At 44.4% G+C, this 17,944-nt stretch overlaps 1 protein-coding gene across 1 annotated transcript in view; it reads left to right on the forward strand.

Moving 5' to 3' along the window:
* LOC126162588 (ATP-binding cassette sub-family C member 4-like) overlaps positions 1–17,944 on the forward strand; it is a 166,760-nt gene that overhangs the window by 135,815 nt on the left and 13,001 nt on the right. Inside the window, exons 20-22 of the mRNA XM_049919190.1 lie at positions 837–964; positions 4,233–4,478; positions 16,934–17,103. Of these exons, the coding sequence (XP_049775147.1) occupies positions 837–964; positions 4,233–4,478; positions 16,934–17,103 (544 nt within the window). The remainder of the gene's footprint in view (positions 1–836; positions 965–4,232; positions 4,479–16,933; positions 17,104–17,944) is intronic.

Consider the following 17,944-nt stretch of genomic DNA (forward strand, 5'->3'; position numbering starts at 1 on the left):
TCCCGCAATCGTCTCTAAAAAGATCGACATACAGAGACTTGAAACTTCCTGGCAGATCAAAACTGTGTGCCGGATCGAGACTGGAACTCTGGACCTTTGCCTTGAGGGCAAGTGCTCTACCATCCCTTTCTTTTTCTTTTTTTTTTAAATGTCTCTGAGTACTGTAGAACTTAACATCTGAGCTCATCAGTCCCATAGAACTTAGAAATACTTAAACCTAACTAACATAAGGACATCTCACACACCCATGCCCGAGGCAGCATTCGAACCTGCGACCTAGCAGTCGCACGGTTCCGGACTCAAGCGCCTAGAACGGCTCGGCCAACCATCTGAGCTACCCAAGCACAACTAACGCCCCGTCCTCACAGCTTTACTTCCGTCAGTGCCTCGTCTCCTACCTTCCAAACTTTACATAAGCTCTCCTGCGAACCTTGCGGAACTAGCACTCTTGGAAGAAAGGAGTGCAGAGTGAAAATCTCATTCTGGAGACATCCTCCAGGTTCTGGCCACCCATGTCTCCGCAGTATCCTTTCTTCCAGTAGTGCTAGTCCTGCAAGGTTCGCAGGACAGCTGCTGTGAAGTTTGAAAGGTAGGAGACGAAGCACGGACAGAAGTAAAGCTGTGAGCATGAGGCGATAATCGTGCTTGGGTAGCACAGGTGGTAGAGCACTTGCCCGCGAGAGTCAAAGGTCCCTAGTTCGAGTCACAGTTTTGATCTACCAGGAAGTTTCATATCAGCGCACACTCCGCTGCAGAGTGATAATCTCATTCTGGATACAGAGACTTTATTATTAGTTGATTTTGCTAATACTTTCGGCCGTTATTTTTTATTTCAGAACAGAAAACACCCAAAGACTGGCCATCAAAAGGGGAAATAGAGTTCCGACACATCTACATGAGATACGGGCCACAGACCGACCCTGTTATAGTAGACTTGAATCTGCGGATTAAACACGGTGAGAAGGTAAGTCATTAATCTGTTTGACCCACAGCAAGAAAAGTGAAAAGTGTATAAAGCGCTTCATCTATAATTAGACTTTTTTACAGCTGTGACAGTTTCATATTATTTAGTGATAAATTAACGCTACTCTCAGTCATAAAAAGTATTTATCGTTTCTGTAAAATGCAGTATGAACTCTCTGCAGTCTTCTTCAACTGCTAGTCACAATCACTCTTAAAACCATTTAATGCCTGCTGTATTTCCGTACTTCTTTAGTATGGAATCACTTTGGTTATAACTGAAGCAAATTTCGTCATGCGGAAGGAATCTTTCACTCTTAAACGAAGTGTGCAGAGCAATGTGATAGATTAAAACTATGCAACAGATGCGAGCTACAACCCATTTCTTCGGTATGTTCTTAGAGCTGAGCTGTCTACGCACACCTGCTAGCTGGCTTCAAAGCTTAACTTTTACTCCATGTCTGTCTTATTTTCACACTCCATAAATCTTAAGAAGCAGCTCTGTAAAATTTGGAAAGATGAAGAGACGCACTCGAGGACTATAAGGACTAATATTTTTGGCCAGGCTCTAAGCCATGCCCACTTAGACCAGTTGGTAAGAACATTGATGCAAAAAGTCAGTGGTCCGGTTTGGAGAGCCGTCGTGGCACAACATTTACATAGAACTACAAGCTAGTTTAAAAGCACGAACATGATGCTGAAAAATTTTTGCCACAAAGGAAATACTCAAGAGCTATGTAAAATGATAGAAAAAACCCGACACCAAGAAATAATTGACGTAGATTAATTAATTTTCGGGAATATATTTCTCTTGATATTTAAGTGATTAATATTGCAGGATCACAGATTAGTGTATATGCGAGAAAAGCTTTTGTAAATTTGGAATGGAGGCACCTTAATAACTAGTGAGGCACCTTAATAACTAGTGTAACCGCCAGAATGTTGAGAACAAGCATCCAAAGATGCATGCATTGTCCAGAATGGGATTTTCAGTTTGCAGTGGAGTGTGCACTGATATGAAACTTCCTGGCAGATTAAAACTGTTTGCCGGACCGAGACTCGAACTCGGGACATTTGCCTTTCGCGGGCAAGTGATCTAAAAACTGAGCTTTCCAAGCACGACTCACGTCCCGTTCTCACAGCTTTACTTCTGCAATTATCACGTCTCCTACCTTCCAAACTTCACAGAAGCTCTTCTGCGAACCTTGGAGAACTAGCACTTCTGGAAGAAAGGATATCGTGGCGACATGGCTTAGCAACAGCCTGGGGGATGTTTCCAGAATGAGATTTTCACTCTGCACTGGAGTGTGCGCTGATGTGAAACTTCCTGGCAGGTTAAAACTGTGTGCTGGACCGAGACTCGAACTCGGGACCTTCGCCTTTCGCGGGCAAGTGCTCTACCATCTTTTTTTTTTTTGCATATTGTTCGTTATTGATCGTTGTTTTTGGTTGTTGCGGACGTCGCAAGACATCCTGTTCAAGTTCGGTGGTTGAGCCCTTCACTCAGTTTTTTTTATTACAGAGGCCAACCGGCTCTCTGACCAAACACGCTGAGCTACCGTGCCGGCTATCTGAGCTACCCAAGCACGACTCACGCCCTGTCCTCACAGCTTTACTTCTGCCAGTATCTCGTCTCCTACCTTCCAAACTTCAGAGAAGCTCTTCTGAGAGCCTTGCAGAACTAGCTCTCCTGAAAGAGAGGATATTGCGGAGGCACAGTTTTAATCTGCTAGGAAGTTTCATGCATGCATTGTGTCATAGCGGTGCCGTATGTCAGTTTCGTGGAAATAGTTCCATGCCTGCTTCACTTGGTCGGTCAACACGGGAACGGTTGGTTGGTTGATTTGGGGGAGGGGACGAAACAGTGAAGTCAGCAGTCCCATCAGATTAGGGAAGGATGGGGAAGGAAGTCAGCCGTGGCCTTTCAAAGGAACCATCCCGACATTTGCCTGAAGCGATTTAGGGAAATCACGGAAAACTTAAACTGGGATGGCCGGACCCGAGTTTGACCCGCCGGGACGGTTATTTCCAGCTGTGGATGATGATGGAGTTGTCGCCCGATGATGTCCCGTACGTGCTCCTCTGATGATCGAGGAGTCAAGGGAATATGTCGACCCTCTGTAGAACATGTTGGGTTATAACAGCAGTGTGTGAGCGAGCATTATCCTGTTTGAAAACACCCCCTGCAATGCTGTTAATAAACTACAGCACCAGATTGACGTACAAATTTGCAGTAAGGGTGCTTAGAATGACAACGAAACTGCTCCTGCTGTCATACCAAATCGCACCCCAAACCATGTAATCCCAGGTGTAGGTCTAGTGTGTCTAGGCTGCAGGCAGGCTGGTTGCAGGCGCTAACTTGGCATCCTTCCACTGGCACCGAGGCAGAACCAGCTCTCATCAGAAAACACAACAGACCTTCAATCTGCCCTCCAATAAGCTCTCCGTTGACACCACCGAAGTCACAAGCACTGGTGATTTGGGGTAGTGGAATGGACGCTACGGAGCGTCTGGCTCGGATCTGTGCTTGAAGTAACCGATGTGTAACAGTTCGTTGTGCCACTATGGTCCCAACAGCTGCTCAGATTGCTGCAGCAGACGCAGCACGATGCGCCAGAGCCATACGCCGAACGCGGCGGTCTTCCCTCTTGGCAGTGCCATGTGGCCTTCCAGAGCCAAGTCTTCCTGCGAGCGTACCTTCCCGTGACCATCACTGCGAGCAACCATGTACAGTGACTATATTCGTACCAAGTCTTTCTGAAATATCGCGGAAGGAACATCCAGCTTCTAGTAGCCCTATTACACGCCCCCATTGAAACTCAGTGAGTAGTTGACAATAATGTCTTCGTTGTCTTAAAGGTGTTCTTGGCTAAATCAACCCATTATGTCCAGCCTGAAAGGTAACTAACGCTCACGACCATTACAGCACATATTTAAAGCAAACCTGATTCGCTTCCTCATAGTGGCGCTACAAGATTCTGGATAGACGTCATGTTTCAGATGTACAAATACCTCTAACAACTTTCTTTTATCTCGTAAAACTCCTTCTTCGTGTTGGGATTTTTTTTTCATCAATGCATAGGTATTGTAAAGTTTCATTTGAACCAGGCTCTGAAGATGGCCCGACGTGATTCGAGATGCATTTGAAGCCATGAAAATCGACTTTTTGCGACTGCTGCCTGTATTTTATTGTGGTCTAATTACATAAAGAACTCCTGCGAATCGTAACACTCACTCTGCCACACACCTAGAGACCTCTTTATGCCTTGCAGGTGGGCGTGGTGGGACGCACGGGGGCCGGCAAGTCGTCGCTGATCTCGGCGCTCTTCAGGCTGGCGTTCCTGGAAGGTGAGCTGATGATCGACGGCCTGGACACAGCCAAGGTCGGCCTGCGGGACCTGCGAGCTCGCCTCTCCATCATCCCGCAGGACCCCGTGCTGTTCGCCGGCACGCTGCGCTTCAACCTGGACCCCTTCGACGAATTTTCTGACGAGGTCCTCTGGAGGACTCTTGATGAGGTAAAACACGAAGATGTTCTTGTAGTTTATTTCACCAACAACAGTAGTTTTCTCCACCTGTTTGTACATTGCTCAAAGAAATGCCACACCAGCCTCCAAAAAGGGTTCATTTAAATGAATATTGAAAGGAAGAGAAGTTTATACGACAACACAGACAAAGTGATTCTATCATAAATTTCTCAATAAGTCTCAATAAGTGTAGTCTCAGTTGTCACGAAAGTGAATGCTGTGTTATCGCTTGTGGCCACCGAAACTTGTAATGTCAACTACAGGTAGCCATGCACGTAACATGTGGCACCTTATGGTAATCTATTCCGGGTTAGTTGCACCTATCGTAATTCGAAAATGGCGAGGTTCACTACGGAGACTGGATCAGTTGCTGCTGCATTACGTCTTCCACGAGCTCACTGGTGGAGAGATCTGACGAGAGAGCAAAGATCCGTTAGATGTGACAGGTGTCCCAAAAGTCTTTCCGTGGTTATAAAAATTCATAGAGCATATGATATAATTCATAGAAAAATACTTTTTATCTTGAACTGCTAGTGACATATTTAAGTTTTTGTGTATATGCACTACTGGCCATTAAAATTGGTACACCAAGAAGAAATGCAGATGATAAACGGGTATTCATTGGACAAATATATTATACTAGAACTGACATGTGATTACATTTTCATGCAATTTAGGTGCAGAGATCCTGAAAAATCAGTATCCAGAACAACCACCTCTCGCCGTAATAACGGCCTTGATACGCCTGGGCATTGAGTCAGACAGAGTTTGGATGGCGTGTACAAGTACAGCTGCCCATGCAGCTTCAACACGATACCACAGTTCATCAAGACTAGTGACTGGCGTATTGTGACGAGAAAGTTGCTCGGCCACCATTGATCAGACGTTTTCAATTGGTGAGAGATCTGGAGAATGTGCTGGCCAGCGCAGCAGTCGAACATTTTCTGTACCCAGAAAGGCCCGTACAGGACCTGCAACATGCGGTCGTGCATTGTCCTGCTGAAATGTAGGATTTCGCAAGGATCGAATGAAGGGTAGAGCCACGGGCCGTAACACATCTGAAATGTAACGTCCACTGTTCAAAGTGCCGTCAATGCGAACAAGAGGTGACCGAGACGTGTAACCAATGGTACCCTATACCATCACGCCGGGTGATACGCCAGTATGGCGATGAGGAATACACGCTTCCAATGTGCGTTCACCGCGATGTCGCCAAACACGGATTCGACCATCACGATGCTGTAAACAGAACCTGGATTCATCCGAAAAGATGACGTTTTGGCATACGTGCACCCAGGTTCGTCGTTGAGTACACCATCGCAGGCGCTCCTGTCTGTGACGCAGCGGCAAGGGTAACCGCAGCCATGGTCTCCGTGCTGCTGCAAACGTCGTCGAACTGTTCGTGCAGATGGTTGTTGTCTTGCAAACGTCCCCATCTGTTGACTCAGGGATCGAGACGTGGCTGCACGATCCGTTACAGCCATGCTGATAAGATGCCTGTCTTCTCGACTGCTAGTGACACGAGGCCGTTGGGATCCAGCACGGCGTTCCTTATTACCCTCCTGAACCCACCGATTCCATATTCTGCTAACAGTCATTGGATCTCGACCAACGCGAGCAGCAATGTCGCGATACGATAAACCGCAATCGTGATAGGCTACAATCCAACCTTTATCAAAGTCGGAAACGTGATGCTACGCATTTCTTCTCCTTAGACGAGGCATCACAACAACGTTTCACCAGGCAACGCTGGTCAACTGCTTTTTGTGTATGAGAAATGGGTTGGGAACTTTCCTCATGTCAGCACGTTGTAGGTGTCGCCACCGGCGCCAACCTTGTGTGAATGCTCTGAAAAGCTAACCATTTGCATATCACAGCATCTTCTTCCTGTCGGTTAAATTTCGCGTCTGTAGCACGTCATCTTCGTGGTGTAGCAATTTTAATGGCCATTAGTGTACATACTTATAGTTATTTTGTTACAGGGCCTAGGGACGTAACAACAGCGGAATCGGACACTATTTGGAAATAACATGTACTCAAATCAGGTGAAAGTCTAATTTGTCCCCTGGTATTATCACGAGACACAGTAACCAACAACAGTGCAGAGAAAATTCCAGACTGATTTCTTGGGACTTCTCACTAAGGTATCTCTCACTGTCTAAACTGTCTGCTCATTGTGTCCAGGCCTGTCTGTTCTAGGGAAATCACAGATGCTACCTGTTTCCTTTCTGTGGTATGCTGCGTGGAATATTTTCTGTGTTGTTTTTAGTGGCTGCGTCTCGTGATACCAGAGGACGTATTGGGTTGTCTCCTGGTTTGAGTACATGTTTGCAAATGGTGTCTGATTCCGCTGTTGTTACGTCACTGTGCTCTGTTGCAAACAAAGTAACAGTAAGTATGTATGCATACAAAACCTTGAACATGTCACATGCAGCTGAAGATAAAAAGTATTTGTTTATGTGTCATATTTTATGCATTATGAATGTTTGTAATCATGGAAAGACTTGTAGGACACTTGGTACTTTCCGTTCCAATATATATATATATATATACTGAGGGGAGCCTCCAGGATCTAGAAAATTTCAGACTACACCAATACACAATAAATATTTATAAAGAAAAACAAATATGTTGTGTACCTTCCGCAGATACCAGCTGAAATAGTCCTGAATCGGTGAGGAACAAGTCAAAAAAATCTTAAACATATTTTCATTTAAAAGGTAGTATGTAGCTTGTCACAAAACATACTACTGTTAAATACAGTAAGGTGCATATGTCAGTTCTAAAGCTACTGTAGCCATGTGTCATCAAATAGAAAAATACTTTTTCAATACTTATTTAAAATGATCGCATTGCTGCAGTGAATTTGCACACAACTTAGGTTGAACTGATACTCGCATTATTTGACATTATTAGTAACACACACCCATCAGTTCATTCTACTTAGAGATTTGTCAGTGGAACAGAAGGAGTTGGTCACCAATAAATCCCTTAGGCTCCTTTTAAACTGAACGTTATTAGTGTTAAACATTTTATGGCTACTGGCAAGTTATGGAAAATGTGTGTACCTGAACAACTGACATTTGTCTGCAGCAAAGAGACATTAAATCTTTGTGAAAATTATTCTTATTTCTTGTACTGATTCCTTGAACTGAGCTTTTGATTTCAAAAAGAGAGATATTTGCAATGACAAATTTCCTCTACAGGATGTTCCTGAGTTAACGCCACAAATGGGTCTTATTACACCTTTTTTAACGTGGAAAACTGTACCTTGTCTTGATGAGTTACCCCAAAAAATAATCCCTTATAGCATTATGGAATGAATAAAAGCATAGCATACTAGCTCATTTCATTTTATATCACCTATGCCTGACAACACTCGCACTGTAAACAAAGATTTGTTTAGTTGGTTCAGCGCAGCAAGAATACCAAAATACAATGCAACAACTCAGAAGTTCGAAAATTATAGTGCTTAAATCGGATGTCACCTTGCTGTCATGACGGATGACAATAAGCAGCTGTACCTGTTGCTCAGACCATCTCAAATTAACCCGAGGGGAGAAGCGTTCTGTGCAAAGTATCATTAGTTTTTTATGTACTTACACATGCCGTTGCCTTAATAGTTTTAATTAAATCGTCGACGATCATGGAACGTTGTTCTCGCTCGAGTTTACTAGCCAGCAGTTATATACTAATATGACAGATGTACACTATCCACACCCGCACACTTGACTTCGTAGAATATGAGTATATCAGTAACACACAATGCACGTCACGTTAGTAAGCTCTTTAGAATGGCGTACCGTTGAAATCGGCGACATTGAGAAAATAAATAACTGATGATAATACTGCCATGATGGAAAATGGAACTGCCTTTCAATAAATTTGTAGCTGTGGCACCCAATATATATATATATATATATATATATATATATATATATATATATATATATATATATATATATATATTGTAAGTCAGAAATATGATCAGGGGAAAAGCAAGCTGCGACCATGGCACTCGGTGATAGTCATAGTCCTCTTCCACACATTCGCCCTGCAATGCTACAGATTTTCCCCAATCATGAAAGACTTGGCGAAACCCTTTGTTGTAAAAGTCTTCATTTTGACTGTTTACGAAATGATCTGTCTCGAAAATACCCTTTTCCTCATTACGGAAACGCTTGCTATGCAATAGTTTCTTCAAACAAGGAAAGATAAAGTACAGGAGAATCCGTGAGGGAGGGAGGGGAGGCATTCACGTAAAATTTGATAGCGAAAGGAACCAGCATGTGTGAGTGTGTCCTCTGTAAAATGAGTTGTGGCATTGTTACGAAGCAAAAAACACCTCTTTAGACAGTTCATACGACACTTCGTGTTGACAGCATCCCCTAACCTCGACAGGAGATTTCGGTTTGCGCATTATGAGCAGAGTCTGTTAGCACCACACCATAGCAATCACAAAAAACACCAGTATCGTTTTTCCCAATGACGGCTGGGTCTTATCCTTTTCCGGCAGTGTTTATCCCATATGTTTCTAATGTTAGCTTCACTGCTTTGCCTCGAAGACATAGCCGCCTATAACGGTAATCAAGCAGCTAAAGAAGTCATTTGGGTTCATGTCGAAATGACTACAACGTTTCTGCTACTGTGTCCGTTTGGGGGGCTTTTTGAGTGTCTCGGAACCTGGCGGGTTGATAACTGTGATGTTCAAAATGTGTGCAAGATGTTGAAAACTGGTCCGTGACTGATTTTCATTATTTCCACAATCGCCTCGAGTGTTATACGCCGATCTTGGAGCACCAGGGCATCCACTTGTCTTTCCCTCCCGGTTCTTTTCGAACAGTTGATCTGACTTCGTTCTTCGTTATTCAGACGTGTTCAACCATAGCGGAAGTGTCTGGGCCACTGTGTCATATGATTGTGCATTGCTGCCAAACACTTCCTCCAATTCAGCACGGATTGTTGCAGTATTGTTCTCCTCCAAATACATAAAACGAAAAATCCATTTTATCAGTGGGTTGCGCCATTGTGTTCTGGAGTTCTAGTGGCGTCCTAAGGCACTCTATCGCGGGGATTTCAATGTATACCATGACTGCAGACATCTCATTCTCAATGGAGAGAAGTCCTCCGAAGTAAGAGTGATTTCAGGTGTGCCGCAGGGGAGTGTCATAGGACCGTTGCTATTCACAATATACATAAATGACCTGGTGGATGACATCGGAAGTTCACTGAGGCTTTTTGCAGATGATGCTGTGGTGTATCGAGAGGTTGTAACAATGGAAAATTGTACTGAAATGCAGGAGGATCTGCAACGAATTGACGCATGGTGCAGGGAATGGCAATTGAATCTCAATGTAGACAAGTGTAATGTGCTGCAAATACACAGAAAGATAGATCCTTTATCATTTAGCTACAAAATAGCAGGTCAGCAACTGGAAGCAGTTAATACCATAAATTATCTGGGAGTACGCATTAGGAGTGATTTAAAATGGAATGATCATATAATGTTGAGCGTCGGTAAAGCAGATGCCAGACTGAGATTCATTGGAAGAATCCTAAGGAAATGCAATCCGAAAACAAAGGAAGTAGGTTACAGTACGCTTGTTCACCCACTGCTTGAATACTGCTCAGCAGTGTGGGATCCGTACCAGATAGGATTGATAGAAGATATAGAGAAGATCCAACGGAGAGCAGCGCGCTTCGTTACAGGATCATTCAGTAATCGCGAAAGCGTTACGTAGATGATAGATAAACTCCAGTGGAAGACTCTGCAGGAGAGACGCTCAGTAGCTCGGTACGGGCTTTTGTCAAAGTTTCGAGAACATACCTTCACCGAAGAGTCAAGCAGTATATTGCTCCCTCCTACGTATATCTCGCGAAGAGACCATGAGGATAAAATCAGAGAGATTAGAGCCCACACAGAGGCATACCGACAATCCTTCTTTCCACGAACAATACGAGACTGGAATAGAAGGGAGAACCGACAGAGGTATTCAAGGTACCCTCCGCCACACACCGTAAGGTGGCTTGCGGAGTATGGATGTAGATGTAGATGTAGATCCGTCTACACACAAATAAACGAATAGGTATGTAATTTTGTTTTTTCGAGATGTTAATTAAAAATTTATGGCTGGTCGTCATACCGGACATGACGATGCTCACCATAGCTAGGTGTACACGTGGGCATCCGCAGAACTTTATCGAAGATGGTGCAGAGTGCTGAAATTGCCCTTTTTGATGTAGATGATTCGGAGAGTATGAGAACATGCCATGCCCCAGGTACTAATTTCAACACGAAGTATAAAAAACGGCAGATTACCTTGATTCCTAAACAAAATGCATATTTCAATAGTTATGAGTCTTTTCATATTAATAATATGAAAACTGATGTTATCACTTTTATTCAACAACCTGTAATTTTATCAGATAGTTACATGTAGGATAACCAAAGAATTATGAAATATAAGCCTATAATATTTAAAATATTATATTCCACTAATAAATTAATAATAAATTAAATTAAAAATTATAAATATAAATATTCAAAACTATCGAGAAAATATTGTTGGGTGTCTACAAGGATAACCAACAAAAATGCCATTTTGATTTTCCACAAAGTTGAGAAAGAGGGAATACACATAAAAAAAAGACTTTCGTGACATATACAATACTTTGGTTGCTTATGAAATTTCGTGTCTGATTACAGTGGAAAAAGTGGAACCAGGACAAGCATTGGACTGTATGGATGTGAGAAATCTCCCAGAACTGCTCTCAAATTGGTCGGTAGAACCGACTTTCAATGGCCTAGGATTGAACCAAGGCAGTCTTTGTCTCTTCAGTTTGTCGTATTCTTCTAGGATTGAATCACGGCAGTGTTTGTCTCTTCAGTTCGTGGTGTTCTTGCGCACTAAGGCCAACTGGAGTGCACAATCCGTAGGTTTATGGCTGAAGGGCTGTGTTGCCCCCCACAAAGCTTGAGAGGACCTAAATCCCTGGAGAGGACATCTTTCCGACCTTGAAATTTCATACTATTTTCCTCTTTACTATTACAGAAAACGGTATTACCTTTTTTCGAATGATGTTTTTGCTTCCTAAATTATGTGTAGATGTACACACCTACAATATACCATGGTGGTGTTCTTCAGAGAGTACTGCAGTAGCTCTGCCGTGTAAGACCGACTGCTTTTTACCCTCTCTGCAATTACCTCACTCAGTTTGTCTCAGCGCTGCAAATTACCAACACATGCAATGCATGCACTGTGGCAGCGTGCATGTACAATCTGCCACCGCAGCATTTGTACCTGGTGCCAGCGGCGGTCGGGCGAAAGGCCACAGTCTGCAGTTCGTTAAGGGTTGTGCTAGAAAGTGACAAAGAAAAGATTGAGAACACTCTTTCGGCACCTTTATGAACAGTTTCGCATCGACCCTGACTGCAGAACAACGATGAACTCGCTTCCACATCTAGGGATCAGCATATTTTCCCACGAACAGCGTGAGAACCCAAACAGTCCAAGGTATATGACGATTGCTAAAGTCAGAGCATTTCCCGTCGGGCTTAGCAGTGTTGAACCTTCAGTTCAGTGGAGTCACTAATTACACTACTGGCCATCAAAATTGCTACACCAAGAAGAAATACAGATGATAAAAGGGTATTCATTGGACAAATATATTAAACTAGAACTGACATGTGATTACATTTTCACGCAATTTGGGTGCATAGGTCCTGAGAAATCAGTACCCAGAACAACCACCTCTGGCCGTAATAAAGGCCTTGATACGCCTGGGCATTGAGTCAAACAGATCTCCGATGGCGTGTACACGTACAGTTGCCCATGCAGCTTCAACACGATACCACAATTCATCAAGAGTAGTGACTGGCGTATTGTGACGAGCCAGTTGCTCGGCCACCATTGACCAGACGTTTTCAATTGGTGAGAGATGTGGAGAATGTGCTGGCCAGTCCAGCAGTCGAACATTTTCTGTATCCAGAAAGGCCAGTACAGGACCTACAACATGCGGCCGTGCATTATTCTGCTGAAATGTAAGGGTCGCAGGGATCGAATGAAGGGTAGAGCCACGGGTCGTAACACATCTGAAATGTAACGTCCATTGTTCAAAGTGCCGTCAATGCGAACAAGAGGTGACTGAGATGTGTAACCAATGGCATCCCATACCATCACGGCGGGTGATACGCCAATATGGCGATGACGAATACTCGCTTCCAATGTGCGTTCACCGCGATGTCGCCAAACACGGATGCGACCATCATGAGCCGGCCGACGTGGCCGAGCGGATAGAGGCGCTACAGTCTGGAACCGCACGACCGCTACGGTCGCAGGTTCGAATCCTGCCTCGGGCATGGATGTGTGTGATGTCCTTAGATTAGTTAGGTTTAAGTAGTTCTAAGTTCTAGGGGACTTACGACCACAGCAGTTGAGTCCCATAGTGCTCAGAGCCATTTGAACCATTTGACCATCATGATCCTGTAAACAGAACCTGGATTCATCCGAAAAAATGACGTTTTGCATTCGTGCGCCCAGGTTCGTCGTTGAGTACACCATCGCACGCGCTCCTGTCTGTGATGCAGCGTCGAGGGTAACCGCAGCCGTGGTCTCCGAGCTGATAGTCCATGCTGCTGCAAACGTCGTCGAACTGTTCGCGCAGATGGTTGTTGTCTTGCAAACGTCCCCAGCTGTTCACTCAGGGATCGAGACGTGGCTGCACGATCCGCTACAGACATGCGGAAAAGATGCCTGTCATCTCGACTGCTAGTGATACGAGGCCGTTGGGATGCAGCACGGCGTTCCGTATTACCCTCCTGAACCCACCCATTCCATATTCTGCTAGATCTCGAACAATGCGAGCAGTAACGTCGCGATACGACAAACCTCAATCGCGATAGGCTGCAATCCGACCTTTATCAAAGTCGGAAACGTGATGGTACGCATTTTCCTCCTTACACGAGGCATCACAACAACGTTCCACCAGGCAACGCCGGTCAAATGCTGTTTGTGTATCAGGAATCGGTTGGAAACCTTCCTCATGTCAGCACGTTGTAGGTGTTGCCACCGGCGCCAACCTTGTGTGAATGCTCTGAAAAGCTAATCATTTGCATATCACAGCGCCTTCTTCCTGTCGGTTAAATTTCACGTCTGTAGCACGTCATCTTCGTGGTGCAGCAAGTAGTGAATAAATCAGAAACGATGCGAGTATGAGACTAATGTTGCGGGTTGCGTACTTTACAGATCAAGGCGCTTCTGTTAGGTCATGCTAAACCGGCATCTTTCCTTCCAGCTGTGGCTCCGCAAGTATGATGGGTCTGAGAACTGCGACCCTGTGGTCGTTCCATACTCTTAGACTCGTTCTCTCCAGCTACAGTGTGCAAGAGTGTAAGACTAATTGTGACCCATTACAGAAGTTGAGTACACGAACTCGCTGTTGTAAAGTAGCACTGGCAAGGCGAAATAACCGAGTATCTGGATCAGACGCCTTTAGCGAAGCTGCTTTAAGGAGACTGTGGAGGGTGTAAGATGAGAATTAAGTGATGCATTCTGTACAATTGCAAAAGTGTTCCGTTAGAGGAGGAGTGATGTCTGGCATAAGATCCATGATATATTCGACGCTGAAAGGTCTCTGTTGGATTCCTTTCATGTTTAATTTCTTAAATCTGTTGCCATTTATGGAATAAATTCCTCTTCTAAATGTACTGTGGCGTTTCTGACTATCTGGGAGAAGACTGAGCAGTGGAACGTGTTACTTTTACACATAAACAAGAACGATCTGTCACACTACTACACTTTAAAGCACAGTTTATATGTAATTCTTATATGTAATTCATGTCACACAGTCTCATACGGAACCTACATCCGCTTTCTTTTATATACTGTATATGATAAGATACTGTCATCCCCCTTCCCTTTTGTGTGAGAGGATGAATGAGCATATGTATTTCTAGTTGCATGCTTGAGGGTAGCAGACAAGGCTGTCTGCTAGAGAACAGTAGGACCAACGTCGGAACAGGTAGCTACGCTTCCTAAAAGCAAAGAGGTTTCTATCCTTAGTATGGTCCTGTCCGTCCGTTGTCATGTTGGTATAGGAAGCTGCCCCTCTGGCCACTTCCGTTGGTCTTTGTGAGCCACCATCAGGAAGCACGCTCGGCAGTAGGGCAGTTGCAGTGTGGCCGTGGCGAGCGTCTGAAGTGGTAAGATCTCCGGCTAAGCGCGTGTCTGTTAAGTCCGTAGGACAATGGATTTCTTAAGTTCAGCCTAACTGAAAATTTAATCACCTTGATTTCAGGTTTAGCTCTAAAATATCTAATGCTATCTTAAAGTGCAGCGGAGTGTAATTCTCATGTTAAATTCAGATTATTTTGCGGTAGTTGCTTTGTTACTACTTTGTGAGTAAAGTGGAACCACGTGTTGATCAGTAACTCTAACTAAGTTCATCAATCTTAAATCCGAATGTGCGTGAGATTATAACGTCTCGTCTTGAGAATATTTTTTTTTATATAGCAACTTTTCTTTATGCTTTTCTTTATGTTCAACCCACGTGGGGTGTACTTTGCGAGACCACTACCACGTGCTTATATAACTGTTTGACCCATCAGGTTAATAGTAAGACGTTAGTAACCAGTTCAAGGTTTTTCTTTTGTCAATTGCTTTTCGATCTAATGTATTTTAATTATCAAAATTATTGTGGAGTTGTACGCTTTGTGTAAACCAAGTTGACCATGTGAAGCATGTGGTGTAATCATCAAAGTAGCCCTCAGCTATTCTTTTTGCGAAGACTTCACAAAGAGTTAATATGAATTTAGTATACCAGTGTGTGGTAATTACATGACGGACAGGATTGTGGTATGAACGTAATTTCTTTGGGTAAAAACTGAATCTGTTGGTTGTGGCTAATTTCTTCTTGCTTATGTTTCAATGTTCTTCGTGTGTTATTTTACGAATGGAGTGTTGTATGCAGTTTCCCAAATCTTGGCTCCATATTTTATGTGTTCCGTAAGATTACAATCTCACATTCTTTTCAATCGTAAATAAGGCACCAGCTCAGTTATAACTCACGTATAATATGCTGAAATTTCAATGAACAATGTTAAAATAAATTTCCAAGTATAAACTGATTTCTTTCTTTTTATTTAAATTCTCCTTTTATATATATATTTTACCGGTTTTGTATGACTATTAAAAGATTATCATTAATGTTAGTCTGCTAAATATCTGATGAAACAGTTGCCCAGTAATCCACGGTTAACGTCCCCAGACAGATCACGGCTTTTAACCCACTTTCATTGTCTATTAGCTCCGATTTCAGCATACCAAATTAAAGTTGCAACATTACACTCCAGCACAGCAAATTAAAGTAACAACATTACAACGCTTCAAACAAAAATGGCTCTGAGCACTATGGGACTTAACAGCTGTGGTCATCAGTCCCCTAGAACTTAGAACCACTTAAACCGAACTAACCTAAGGACATCACACACATCCATGCCCGAGGCAGGATTCGAACCTGCGACCGTAGCAGTCGCGCGGTTCCGGACTGCGCGCCTAGAACCGCGAGACCACCGCGGCCGGCACGCTTCAAACGAAAACATGCATACATAGTGGTTGAATTCTTGTCTCTAGAACCACATAGTTTAATTTGATCAGATTAAAATTTTGAACCGATCTACGAACCAATCGGAAAGGTTGTCATGGAAAATCGATAGAAGCTGTTTGCTCTCTAACGTAAAACTGCGACAGACTGTATGGAGGCTGTGCAGAATTGTTTGTATTCGCCCCTGATTCGAAGCCGGCCGGAGTGCCCGGGCGGTTCTAGGCGCTACAGTCTCTGATGACCTCAGAAGTCCCATAGTGCTCAGAGCCATTTGAACCTGATTCGAACGCAAAACCATCAAAGAGCATTTCCCACGATGTTAGGCAAAGACGCACTTTCTCTGATGAAGGGAGTTGTTAATAAATGTACATTTAAGTTTATTTGCTCTTTAGACTCTCAGCGATCACCTGAGATAATTGCCCATTATCCCTAAGAGAAGAGTACACGGACTGTGAAGGCGCGCCCACGCAATCTGCCACAGCAGCGTTTGCATTCGGCGCCAGCGGCGGCCGAGCGAAGCAATCCCTGACGACAAATACGAACATGGCGAGCCACTGCCAGCGGGGCCTCGACCACTTGCAACTTCTCCGACGTAAGCAAACGTTCTCGAGTCAGATCAGCTCCGTACCGGTGTGCATTCAGTTGTCCGTGATAGGACTTTGTACTTGGACAGTTAATACATCTGTTAACGTTTCTCTAATCTCGTCATCATTCGGCGTGCTGTTATCAGCCGACGCAATTTTTGTGTATGCAGTGGCTGTCACTAAAGAGTGTAGGTAGAGCAAGCACTTGCGGGTGACAGATGAGGATGAGGACAAGCTGAAGGCGGCCGTGTTGTTTTTCAGGTGGAGCTGCGCGAGTCGCTGCACGACAGCCTGGGTCTGCAGACGCGCGTGCTGGACCAGGGCAGCAACTTCAGCGTGGGCCAGCGCCAGCTGGTGTGCCTGGCGCGCGCCATCCTGCGCGACAACCGCATCCTCATGCTGGACGAGGCGACGGCCAACGTCGACAACAAGTCAGTATTCCGCACCTCCGCCTCTCAACAACTCTCTGAACATACTTCCGTTACTGTAAAATATTACTCGACCGGCCATTAAAATTGCTACACCAAGAAGAAATGCAGATGATAAACGGGTATTCATTGGACAAATATATTATACTAGAACTGACATGTGATTACATTTTTAAGCATTTTGGGTGCTCAGATCCTGAGAAATCAGTAACCAGAACAACTACCTCTGGCCATAATAACAGCCTTGATACGCCTGGGCATTGAGTCAAACAGAGCTTGGATGGCGTGTACAGATACAACTGCCTATGCAGCTTCAACACGATACCACAGTTCATCAAGAGTAGTGACTGACGTATTGTGACGAGCCAGTTGCTCGGCCACCATTGACCAGACGTTTTCAATTGGTGAGATATCTGGGGAATGTGCTGGCTAGGGCAGCAGTCCAATATTTTCTGTATCCAGAAAGGCCCGTACAGGACCTGCAACATGCGGTCGTGCATTATCCTGCTGAAATGTAGGGTTTCACAGGGACCGAATGAAGGGTAGAGCAACGGGCCGTTACACATCTGAAATGTAACGTCCACTGTTCACAGTGCCGTCAATGCGAACAAGAGGCGACCGAGACGTGTATCCAGTGGCACCCCATACCATCACGGCGGGTGATACGCCAGTATGGCGATGACGAATACACGCTTCCAATGTGCGTTCACCGCGATGTCGCCAAACACGGATTCGACCATCACGATGCTGTAAACAGAACCTGGATTCATCCGAAAAGATGACGTTTTGCCATACGTGCACCCAGGTTCGTCGTTGAGTACACCATCGCAGGCGCTCCTGTCTG

The sequence above is a fragment of the Schistocerca cancellata genome, chromosome 2, assembly GCF_023864275.1.
Source record: "Schistocerca cancellata isolate TAMUIC-IGC-003103 chromosome 2, iqSchCanc2.1, whole genome shotgun sequence".
Taxonomy (NCBI): Eukaryota; Metazoa; Arthropoda; class Insecta; order Orthoptera; family Acrididae; genus Schistocerca; species Schistocerca cancellata.